Below are 12,823 nucleotides of genomic sequence, written 5' to 3'. Positions count from 1 at the left end.
AGCCCCAATCTGCTCCCCACCTCCAATGACCATCCCCAGTGTTTAGCCTTGTCGGCCAGCCCTGATCTCCCGCCCAAAAGTCCCAAGCCCCCCTGGTGACCACCCACCCCTCCACAGCTCCAACCAGTAGTCCAGCCCTGATTGCCTTCACTACCTGCGAGTGATCCCAATTACAGAGTAGCACACCCACCCTCCACTGATCAGTGCCCTCTTGGCACTGCCTGCTGCCCGATGGGTAGTGTGAAGGTACTCCTTGGGCAGTGCCAGTTTGCCCCTTTGTCAGTGTCAGAGTGCCAGGCCAGCACTGCCCAAGGGACACCCTCCCCCTTGCCCCTGACCTCTGGTGGTCGGGGCGGGGGGGGGTGCGGCAGCGCTCTTGCCTCAGGGCACCTGTTCCCCATTTGTGGGGAGCAGTTTTAAACCATGCCAAGGGGAACCACTCCTGGCAGCAGGGCGGGAGGGATGCTAGTGGGCCTGGAGAATTCCATCCTGAGCCCAGTAATCAATAGGTAATGTCAATTGGAATCATATTTCTATATGGTTATAAACTCCATGCTGATTGGCTAATGACACCATAAACCATAGCCTGGGAAATGCATGGAGGTTGTGACATCCAGCGGGAATCCTGCAAATCGGCTGCCACTGATGTCTTGAGTAGTACAGCGGGCTGGGAGAACAGCTCCCTAAATTAGCAACAGTATTAGTATTGGTAAATCCTTTTACACAACCCTTAACATTCAGTGGTAGGACATCCATTCTCAGATTACATTGCCTACTTTGGCTTAAACATGAGAATGAAAAATGGAAGCGTTGGAATCAGTATTTATTGAATGATCTTAGGAAAAAAGTAACTTATTCCCCAATACGCAATAGTTACTCTCACACACAGAAACCTGTTGGCATTGGGCAATTCGCCTCAGTCACAATGTGATCGTAAAACTACGGCTTCTGTAAGTATGATAAAGACAGTAGGTATTCTTGAGAAATCAAAATCCTAATATTCATTCATGCCGGCTGTCAACACTTTGCACCCACCGAGTAAATGGCATTTTTATCTATCACTGCTGCAGCCATAACAAGAATACAAAACAAAAAAAAAGTGCAGTTCACAAGATTAAGAGTGATATCTGTTGAAGTGTTTTGTCTGCTCTCAGTACTCCCAGTCCTCCATGCTGATGTGCAAAACGTGTTGATTGCAGCAACGTGCTGCAAAACTTATTACTCATCAACTCTCAACTGGGCCAAGGAAATTAACATTTAATGTGTTGTAAAATCATCAGTTTAAATAATTAATCTCTGGGCCTTGTACTCAATGTGTGGTTACCTGCTTCTATTTGAAAACGTTAGCAGTTTTTTTAAGTGAGAAAAGCTGAAGATTGTATATGTTGCATTTGTTATTGTATATGTTATAAAGATTGTCCTGTTACACGCCAAAGTAAAATAAAAGAAGGTTCTATCATTGAAACATTTACCAGGGAGCCTGGCATTGTAGCAAATTCATATTCAGCCTCCTATCCATGGATTCCGTCTACACTTCCCGCTGCCTCAGAAAAGCAGCCAGCATAATCAAGAACGCCACGCATCTTGGATGTCCTCTTTTCCACCTTCTTCCGTCAGGAAAAAGATACAAAAGTCTAAGGTCACATATCAACCGACTTATGAACAACTTCTTCCCTGCTGCCATCAGACTTTTGAATGGACCTACCGTTTATTAAGCTAATCTTTCTCTATACCCTAGCTATGTCTGCTACGCTACATCCCGTGTGCTCTCCTTTCCTTCATTCCTTCTGAATGGAATGCTTTGTCTGTGTAGCGCGCAAGAAACAATACTTTTTACTGTATACTAACACATCTGACAATAATAAATCGAATCAAATATTCTATTGGGTATTCCCAGCTTGACTTACTGTCTGTGCGGAGTTTGCACGTTTTCCCTGTGTCTGCATGGATTTCTTCCGGGTGCTCCGGTTTCCTCCCACAGTCCAAAGATGTGCAGGTTAGGTGGATTAGCCATGCTAAATTGCCCCTTAGTGTCAGAGGGACTAGCTAGGATAAATGTGGGGGTTATGGGGATAGAGATGGGATTGTGGTCAGTGCAGACTTGATGGGCAGAATGGCCTCCTTCTGCACTGTAGAATTCTATGATTCTAATGTGCTCAATGCTGTTCGCTTCTCGGCCTTTTGGCTAAGATGCGAATAAGATCAAGTGTAGTATCGACACGCTGTGCTTGGTTGGAGTCATGAGGTTACATTTTAGCTTCATTTGAAGCAATTTTTAAAAGCAGCACCTCAGCCTTTTGGCTAAGATGTAAATGAAATCAAGCCTTGGAGGAGGAGCTATACCTACTCCAATCAGCTTGGATCATGTAGATCAAGCCCAAGACAGGTGGTGAGAGCCCTGTCTTGTCAGCTTGGATCAGGAATGTTTCAACTCGTTGAGACTCGGAATTGGACTTGATTGGATTGAATTGGAATAATTTTTTTTTTAAATGCTATTTTCTATCAAAATGATCATTACTTAATTCACAGGTTTTAAATGTGTTTGGTTACTTTTAAACTACATCAATATCGAGTGATGCGATGATATTAGCATTTATAGACTTTCTTTACTTCAGTATGCTTCAATTGTTTTCCAGAGATATAGGTGTAGGTTTTCAACTTGCTCTCTGGCTTAAAATAAAAATCGGGCAGTTTCCTTAATGGTTAGTGACCTGAAACGCCAGGTTGAAAATGTATTTGATTGCTTTAATGATGAGTATCTACTGTGTGTTAAATAGAGAAGAAAGTTGTGACGTACTACCCTAGCAGGGAAAATGGAGTCCTATTAGCTGAACGACAGAATTCTTGTGCATACAATGTTTTTGAATCTTATCAGAACTGTAAAATAGGTATAAGGTGAGATCGCCATTGATTTTTAGCTGCTGTCTCTTCATGCATGAATTAAACTACTGAAATGACAATTGTAAGGAAATCATAGAATCCCTGCAGTGCATAAGAAGGCCATTTGGCCCACTGAATCTGCATCGACCACAATCCCACCCAGGCCCCATTCCTGTAATCCCACATATTTATCCTACTAATTCCCCCTGACAACTAGGGTCAATTTAGCATGGCCAATCGACTTAACCCGCACACCTTTAGAGCGTGGGGGAAAACGGGGCACCAGGAGAAACCCATGCAGACACGGGGAGAACGTACAGACTCCACACAGGCAGCGACCCGAGGCCGCAATTGAACCAGGATTCCTGGCACTGTGAAAAGAGCTGTGCTAACCACTGTGCCACTGCTGATAGTGAGAAACACAAAGAAAAAATATTGATCAGCAGAGAAAGCCAAGTGATTTAACTGGCTAAGCGACTGCATGGTAAAAGCCCAAAAGACCTGCAACAGTGTTTACCTTGGAAGCCCATTAGGAGATGTGGGCACTGCTGATGCAGGCAGGTCCCCTCAAGGTGGAGAAAGTGCCCTGCAACTACAGCTATAGCCCTCTGCCACCCACCACTTAAGGGGATCACTTCCCCGCCACCCTCTGGCCTGCTGCAGGGAGGCTGCCTCCAAGCAAAGGCCAAGCTTTAGCCTCAGGGGACTCCTTTCCCTATCAGAAAGATCATGGTGGCATCATCAATCTAACCCCAGTGGACACCTAATTGAACCTAATGAGCTACCTGCAAATGCCAGGCAGGTAGCTGATGCCAGTCAGACCCCAGCCAGATTGTTCGGGAATGTAATCGCGCAGGGAGCCACCCTGACGTGACATTCTCTGGCTTTGTTTCTAATCATGCTTCCAAACCCATATCTGCGGTTCCTGGAAATCTCATCCCAGCGATTAGACAGTGGTGCGTGGAGTTCAAAATGGGGAAGTGTGGCATCCTCCACTTTGAGTCTCTGAAAAAGGCAAATGAGAAACAAAGTGAAAAGAAGCTGTGGAGGAGCCGAGTGATTTCGGCCTCCAGGGATATAAATCTCGAGAAGTTAATATATGGGTTTCAAAAGGAACCAAAAATGCTACTGGGGATAATTGGCCTTTAAGTCAGATGGATAATCCAAACAAGCAGCAGGAGTAGATCATTCAGCCTCTTGAGCCTGCTCGGCCATTTAATAAGATCATGGCTGATCTGCTAGTAACCTCAAATTGGCATCCAACCTATTCCCAATAACTTATCAACCTCTTGCTTACCAAGAATCTATCCACCTCCGTCTCAAAAATATTCAAAGGCTGTCCTTCCACAACTTTTTCAGGAAGAGAGTTCCAAAGACTCATGAACCTCTGACTGAGAAACACATTCACCTCGTCTCCGTTTTACATGTTCAATCCCTTATTTCTAAACAGTGACCACCCCCACCCCCAAGTTCTAGATTCTCCAACAAGAGGAAACATCCTCTCCACATCCACCCTGTCACGACCCTTCGGGATTCCAGTGAGAGAAAGCAATGCTTCAGTCGGGCACCAAATATCAAGAAGAATAAAAACAAAACGTTGTGGATGCTGAAAACCTAAAATGAAAACAAAAAATGCCAGGGATACTCAGCAGCTCAGGTAGAACCTGTGAAGAGAAAAACATACCTCAGCTGAACAGCCTTGCTTCAGAATTCCGGACTTCTGTAAAAAGGTCCTTGATCAGGGATAATCTATTGCCTCGGAAGGGATAGTGTAGATCCAGCAGAATAATACCAAGATATAAAGGGTTAAGTTAGAAGGACAATGTGCGTGAAAGATTGTTTGTATTCCCTTGAGTTTAGAAGATTACGTGGTGATCTAATCGTGGTGTTTAAAAAATGGTAAAGAGATTTGATCTGGTAACTGTGAAAAAAACTATTTCTTCTCACGGGAAATTAAGAACAAAAGACACAATCTTAAAATTAGAGCTTCAGCTTCACAGATTGAAATCATGAAATAATTTTTACACAAAGCATCATGGAAACGTGCAACTCTGTCCCTCATAAGTCGATTGATGCTGTGTCAATTTAAATCTTCAAGGCTCAGATCGATAGGTTTTTGTTAAGATAGTATCAAGGGATACGGAGGAAAGATGGATAAATTAAGTAAATGTACCACTCAGCCATTAACTAAATGATTGATGGAACAAGCTTGAGGGGCTGAAAGGCCTACCCCCATTGTAATGTGATTAACACCAGGACTCTCCTTACTACTCATCTGACAGTCTGGGAGGCAACAAGGATTCTTTGAGATTCTTGATCCAGGTCTAGATATAAGGAAATGCTGCTCATGTGACTGTATACATTTAAGACATTCTTTGCTTAAATTCTCCAACTAATGTACTTAAAACCAAAAACAATCTCAGCGTCTTTGTTTTGCCAATCTCCTGAGTAAACATTAGATATGAAGATGCCAAATTTTGGAAGGCATACAGCAACAGCCTACTTTTTTTGTGCTTATGTTCCAGATGCTATATAACTTTCTAGTAGTCGAAATATTCATTGTGGGCATGAAAAAAATCTACCTTATTTTTCTTGAGGAGTAGAATTACATTTGAGCTCTGTATATTGGATATACAATTCTGAATACAAGATATACAGGTCAATTCACATTTTCTAAATCTTTTTCTGATGTCAATGGAATCCAAAAATGAATTCAAGGGATTTACATTTGATGGGTAAAAAGTTAGAAGTGAGGTATAGGTTTAATTTAATCTTTCTAGCGCTGTGGATGGATTTCATGGTTGAAAAAAAAGTTTGGCTATTTAGGGGTTAGCTTCAGTTCCTGCCAAAATCCAAAGTGATCTACCCCAGCAACAAATTTAGAAATCAGAAAGTGTGGGGCATGTGCACCTAGTATTCTTCAATGTAACAAAACGTGGCAGGTGTTGTTTGAGGGTTGTGAGGGAGCTGGGGAAACGGTCTCTCTCAGTTCTGCACAAGTTTGAGAAAGGCTGTAACAATGGAGTAAACTGAAACTAAATAAACTAGTTTAGGGGAGGCGATGGCCTGGTGGTATTATCGCTAGGCTATTAATCAAGAAACACAGCTAACATTCTGGGGACCCGGGTTCAGATCCCACCACGGCAGACGGTGGAATTTGAATTCAATAAAAAATATCTGGAATTAAGAATCTACTGATGGACAATGAAACCATTGTCGATTGTAAGAAAAACCCATCTGGTTCACTAATGTCCTTTAGGAAAGGAAATCTGCCGTCCTTATCGGGTCTGACCTACATGTGATCCCAGAGCCACAGCAATGTGGTTGACTCTCAACTGCCCTCCAAGGGAAATTAGGGATGGGTAATAAATCATAGAAATCATAGAAGCCGACAGTGCAGAAAAAGGCCGTTCAGCCCATCGAGTTTGCACCAACCACAATCCCACCTAGGCCCTACCCCCATATCCCTACATATTTCACTCGCTTATCCCTCTAACCCACACACCTCAGGACACTAAGGGGCAATTTTAGCATGGCCAATCAACCTAACCCGCACATCTTTGGACTGTGGGAGGAAACCGGAGCACCCGTAGGAAACCCACGCAGATACGAGGAGAATGTGCAAACTCCACACAGACAGTGACCTGAGCCGGGAATCGAACCCAGGTCTCTGGAGCTGTGAAGCAGCAGTACTAACGAAATGTTGGCAGCCAGCAATAGCCATGTCGATATCCATGTCCCATGAATAAATAAAAAAAGAGAATGGTGATAGAAAACAGATTTCAGGATCCTGAAGCTAAATTAAGAAAAAATAAGGCATGTTCCAGAAGGAATCAAGGACGAGAGGAACTAGAGCTTTTGAGTTAAAGAAGCCATTTTATTTAACTAGATTTATGGTTGAGAAAAGACTTCAGAGACAGCTAAAAGTTTTGAAGCAATTCTATTAAGAAACTGGGATTGGAAAGTTAAAACAATTGACAGTGAGAAGAAACAGTAACCCAAATGAGGCAGAGGAAACCGAAAGGGGTTGGTTCACAGCATGGTGGCACAGTGGTTAGCACTACTGCCTCACAGCGCTAGAGACCTGGATTCAATTCCAGTCTTGGGTCACTGCCTGTGTGGAGTTTGCACATCCACCCCATGTCTGCATGGGTTTCCCCTGGATGCTCCGGTTTCCTTCCACAGTCCAAAGATGTGCAGCTTAGGTGGATTGGCTATTCTAAATTGCCCCTTTGTGTCAAGGGGACTAGCTAGGGTAAATGCATGGGGATATGGGGATAGGTCCAGGTGAGATTGTGGTTGGTGCAGACTTGATGGGCTGAATGGCCTCCTTTCACACTGTCGGGATTCTATGATTCTATGAAAATCCTAACAAGGATCACTGCTACAGGTGACGTGAAAACTCGCCTATGAATATTGTCTGGGGATATTCTGAGGAAGAATCCACAAACCACAAACTTCTGCGCTAATGAGACCATTGTAGCTTCCAACATACTTTGTCATGCATGTTATTCCAGAACTGTATGTATTTGATAAGCTAAGAGGAAAATAAAGACCTATTCTATTATAATCCATTTCTTTCATGTTTAATAAATGTTTCTTTTACTGGTAAAATCTAATTCATGGTTCCGTGCCTTCATTTCCTCCACCTTTGTTTAAAAAAAGAGTTAGAGTCTTTGAGCCAGGGTCCCAATCTGGGATGTTGCTATCCAATCCTAGCACCAACTAGATTGGTAACAAAGATCAGAAACAAGGAGGGAGAAATGGATAAAGTAATGTGAACACCACCAGCAAATCTTTACCATAGAACAGCAATTAACACAACCAAAGGTCCTGCATTCAACACAATCTACACGTAGAGGAGCCTACAGTACGGAGGGAGAAGAAAAATGACCTATCCCCATTCCCACTTCAATCCTTCGTAAAGGTTGTGAATTAAATGTTTAAAGAGCAGGGTATGGCATCTCAATGTCAAGTCATATCATCCAAAAGAAAGCAGCATCCTAAAACAAGTAAAGACATTCAGCTAATATTGTTTGCCTCAGAAATGATCATCAGTCCCAACTAGCAGTTTAGCTAACATTTCCCAAAACTTACCTACAAATGGGAACTAAAAACAAATGCCAAAGGTACCTTTTAAATCCAGGCCCTCTGATGTATGACCCAATAATAGGGGTTACAGATAAATTGTGTTACAGGTCTCTAATTAAACAACAAACTATTCCTATTGTACCAATACATTTTCTTTTCCAATGCATCAAGCATGACCATAATTCCCTAAATGACTCCATGAATTAACTTATCCCTAAAAAGCAGGAAGCTTCTAGTTTAATTCTCAAACTGTACTGCTGACTAATCTCATTAAGGTGACAGGAGGCAATCCTCAATGAGCCTCATTCTAAACGCGAAAGCAAAAGTACTGTAAATGTTAACCAGCAGGCATGGCTGGAAGTGCTGTTGGTGAGACATTATGTAGGGAAAGATCTGGCTTGGGTTCTCTGTTCATTGATTAACTAACATTCGTCATCATGATCTATAAATTAATAAATAGCCAATACTGTACTGTACCATAGAACATATGGGAACATCTGCAAGAAATTAACGTCTTTAGGGAATAAAGGAACAAAAGTTGGGGATTGCTCATAAAAACTACAATAAGTGTCCACACTTAATGGAGTCTCATATCACAGTTAGAAAGTAGTAACTGATTAAGTGGCACATACAACAAAGAGATTACATGTTATGCAATCACTCATATGGCTCACAGCTGTCCTAGTTCTAAAGTACGATGGTGATAATCAGTTACAAAGTCAGCTCAGACCACGCTTTAGCACAGGCAAATCCACCTAATTGTGGTTACTTGGAATCTGCTGAAGTCAGATGGCCACTGTAACTGCTTGAATACACCAAGCTCCAGTTCAAAGCCAAGGTTTTTGTTGTCTTTTTGTGCAATTAAGTGTGATATCTGGGCAGGATTGTCCTTCCAGGGTCAGGAAACTGATTTCGGAATCATTCTCATTCCCGACTCCAGCCTAGGGTGGGGGTGGAGATGCCACAACCCAGTGTTTTCACAGGGGCACATTGTTAATTGGCTGGAGCATGGACAATTAGCAGCCAGGAATGGAAGTGGGAGTGCAGGCCCAATTTAAATAGATAGCAGCTGCTGTTTATCTTCAAGGATAAAGCACACAGGATCCCAAAAGAAAGGCCCTGGATTCAGATTGCAACACACACGCCCCCACCTTCTGGCTCCACAAGCTCTCAATGAGCTACTTCACTACCTTAATTGGATTTATTTCTTAATTGGGCCTATTTCCAGGATTAGTCTTCCCCACAAAACAGAAACACCAGCGGATGGAACTGGGTTAATGCTTTAGCAAGGCATTGCAACCCCTGAGGATTTGAAGTGAGATGTTGATAATGGCTGTAATTTTCATTAGGTAGAGTAAGCAAGGAGTTCTTGAGGAGTCTGAGCCAGAAGCTTGGGTTCAGGTCCCACTTCAGACTGATGAATAAAGAAGGTGCATTCATAGTGTGGCCAGGTTGGACTAAATAATATGGGAGGTGGGGGAAAACCATGTTACATGCTCCACGCCATTGCACCCGGCAGCTGTAAGTTCCGTCTTCTGGAGCTGCCGGCCAATCTGATTGGCCGGCAGCTCTGTCAATCCCAACAACGCAAGGAAGATGTCAGTGTCCACTACCGGGACTGCAGAAGAGGAACAAGATGCATCTCTGGAACAGTTGGGTCTGGGATTTCAGGCTGGTGGGTTCCGGTAGGTTAGGGAGAGGGGCAGTGGGGATGGATGGGTCCAAGGGAAGGGAGCAGGTTACGATGAAATGGAGGTCCAACCTTAAGGTTGACTCCATAATTGGTCAAGGGCAGCCCCTGAAATGTGACCCCCACACCCCCGGAACCCCTTTGTTTCCAGCCTTTAAGCACTAGAACTTAAAAAACAATACTGAGCTTCCCACTCTCTCCCAGTTGGCCATGCCAAAGGTTTTATGGTAAGTGCAGCATATTTTCAGGGTCAACTGGCTTGATAACTCGTCGAATTGACCCTTCATTGGTCATTTAGATTTGGAGGGTAGCACTGTTCACCCACCTGTAACATGATGATGAGCAAGGTGGTGATGGAATGGAGGTGCCCATACTCCTCCATACCCTGCATTCCCACCCTTCACCCAGGTGGGAAACACATCTGCTTGGGGAGGCAAAATGATAAAATATAGCCTGTTGAGCATCAATTTGTAAATCCTTCCAACATGCAGGTGGTATTGTAGGAGAGATCCATGGTCAACCACATGTTGGAAAGGGAATTGGAGCCTCTACCTTCCCCATTCACGGCTCCAGGCCTTAACACTCACATCAAAGTGCATGTTGCCACAGCAACTTGGACTCCTTGGGTGGGGCTGGCTGGCTCAGTTGGCTGAACAGCCATTGTGGATCAGATTAGTGCCAACAGCATGGGGTTGGATCCCCGTTCTAATTGGGATAGATTCAGGACCTGCCTCCTTGCCATGCCTATGGTGGAGATTGTAATGGTGTGGGTTGGACCTGCCTTCAGGCAGAGAACTGTAGCGAAATGGTAAATGTGATCTCTTTCATTCAAATGGACATTCTTCAATGGATATTTTTGGAAGATGTGTTTTTTTCTCTCCAATGTGGACAGTCAAGCTTTTGAAAAAAGGGAAAAGATATCATTTTTGAAGAATCATCTTATTTGAACATCTGCTAAATTGGGTTGTCATCTACTGTTTTCAGCGTTCCAATCTGCATCAGCACAGGCATATTCTTGAACCAATGACGTGTAAATAGTTTACAGTAATGCTTGGGTTTCTGGAAACCTATGGCATCCTCTCTCCTCCATCCAAATAAAATATCACCAATCCAAATAAAGACATTATTGCATAGAAATAGTCATAGAGAGCTAGTCACATGTTTCTTTGGTCAATTCAATGTGCTGCAACGAATGTTATGATAGGTTTTCAAACCGCTTTCAACATTAGAAGGTACCTCCTCCATCCTTCCAATGAATCACAGAATCCCTACATTGCAGAAGGAGGCCATTCAGCCCTTTGGGTCTACATCGACCAGGCACTATTCCAGTAACCTCGTGTATTTACCCTGCTATCCCCCGACAATAGGGTCCATTTAGCATGTTAGCATGGCCAAACGACCTAACCTGCACGTCTTTGGACTGTGGGGAGAAACTGGAGCATCTGGAGCAAACCCACACAGACACGGAATGTAAAACTCCACACAGACAGTGACCTGAGGCCGTAATTGAACCCGGGTTCCTGGCATTGTGAGGCAGCAGTGCTGACCACTGCCACCATGTCGCCCCATCCAGTGGGATGTCTGTTTTACTTTTTGTTTTGTTAAGTGAGTTTTCAAAATGCATAAAATGCATCAATATTGTTAATTTATGTAGTAGGAGCTCTGCGGCTTGCTCATACTTGTTCTAATTGTGCTAACGGCAACATTATTTCATCAGTTAAACAATAAAGCTGGATGGGTTGCAAATAAACCATTTAAGCCACGCAAAATATTTAAATCCATGGGTGTCAAAATAAACAATCATTACAAACCCGGATGTGTGACGCTGAACACAAAAGCAATCACTGAGAACTCAGTGTCTTTCTGTATGTATTTTATGTTGCAGTGATCCATTCTCCATCCATTTCTCTGCTCTTTCACTGTCACTATTTATTCAATGAGGAAGAGAGTTTTGAATTGGTTTTACCTGGTCACAGATGAGCTCCCACTTCTTCTCATTGTCATACTGCCTCAGTAACCTTGCTTTATCAGGAGGAAGGTTCATAGAATTCTGCAGAAAGAAGAAAAAGGGGTTATTACAACAATTTGTTAAAAAGTTTAATTAATTTTACAAGGTAGGCTTTATTTTAATAGTTTGATCCTAACTGTAGTGATTAATAATAAGTGCTTATGATAAAATCAATGTAATGTGCACAACAAATTCCGCTGACCATGTGCCTCAATGTTAATCACAAATTGTATTTCAGTGTTGTGAAGAATAGACAGAGTAAGGAGTCTCACGACACCAGGTTAAAGTCCAACAGACTTATTTGGTAGCACAAGCCACAAGCTTTCAGAGCACTGCCCCTTCATCAGGTTATCACCTGATCCAAGGGAATTTAACCTGGTGTTGTGAGACTTCTTACAGTGCTTACCCAGTCCAACACCAGCATCTTCACATCAAGAACAGACATGGCAAGTTACAATGCTAAAGCAAATGGATTTGTTTATTTATTAGCTTATTTACTAATGCGATAAGGAGGCTTACATTAACACTGAAATGAAATTACCGTGAAAATCCCCCAGTCGCCACACTCCAATGCCTGTGCGGGTACAACAAGGGAGAATGTAGCATGGCCAATCAACCTAACCAGTAAGCCTTTCAGACTGTGGGAGGAAACTGGTGAACCCGGAGGCAACCCATGCAGATACTCAGAGAACATGCAGACTCCACACAGACAGTTACTCAAGCCAGGAATCAAACCCGGGTCCCTGGCGCTGTGAGGCAACAGTGCTAACCACTGTGCCACCATGCTGCCCAATGCTACTGCAAATAGAAGCAAAACTGGCTAGGGAATCTAGAACATGGGGGCACATTCTCAGGATAAGAGTGAGGGGGATGTGGGAGAGGAATGCAATCAATTAGCATTGACATGAGGGGGAACTTATTTTCATTCAAAGGGCTGTGGATCTTTGGGATTCTGTACCCCAGAAGATACTGGCAGTTCCATTATTGAATACATTTAACACTGAGATAAAGTATACAATAATATGAAGCTTGCTGTCATGAGATCAGCTGAACTCCTTAATTTTGTTCCACTGTCTGTCCACAGCATAGTCAGTGTGATCAGAGAATTGAAGAATGTAACAAATTTAGACTATAACATCAAATAAATGGTCTAC

General features: G+C 43.0%; 1 protein-coding gene across 10 annotated transcripts in view; it reads right to left on the bottom strand.

Moving 5' to 3' along the window:
- The window catches only part of LOC145350128 (formin-like protein 2), a 231,968-nt gene that overhangs the window by 93,102 nt on the left and 126,043 nt on the right, over positions 1–12,823 (bottom strand). For all 10 annotated transcript variants that reach the window (XR_013888162.1, XR_013888163.1, XM_080199075.1 and 7 more), the window contains exon 2: positions 11,628–11,711. Coding sequence is in view for 8 of the 10 variants with exons in the window: in XM_080199075.1 (XP_080055201.1) it covers positions 11,628–11,711 (84 nt within the window). In the remaining 2 variants the exon portion in view is untranslated. The remainder of the gene's footprint in view (positions 1–11,627; positions 11,712–12,823) is intronic.

Source organism: Carcharhinus amblyrhynchos, chromosome 11 (genome assembly GCF_965287045.1).
Source record: "Carcharhinus amblyrhynchos chromosome 11, sCarAmb.v2.hapA, whole genome shotgun sequence".
NCBI classification, from domain to species: domain Eukaryota; kingdom Metazoa; phylum Chordata; class Chondrichthyes; order Carcharhiniformes; family Carcharhinidae; genus Carcharhinus; species Carcharhinus amblyrhynchos.
The sequence above is the reverse complement of the archived record's forward strand: the minus strand, read 5'-3'. Positions and strand labels throughout refer to the sequence as shown.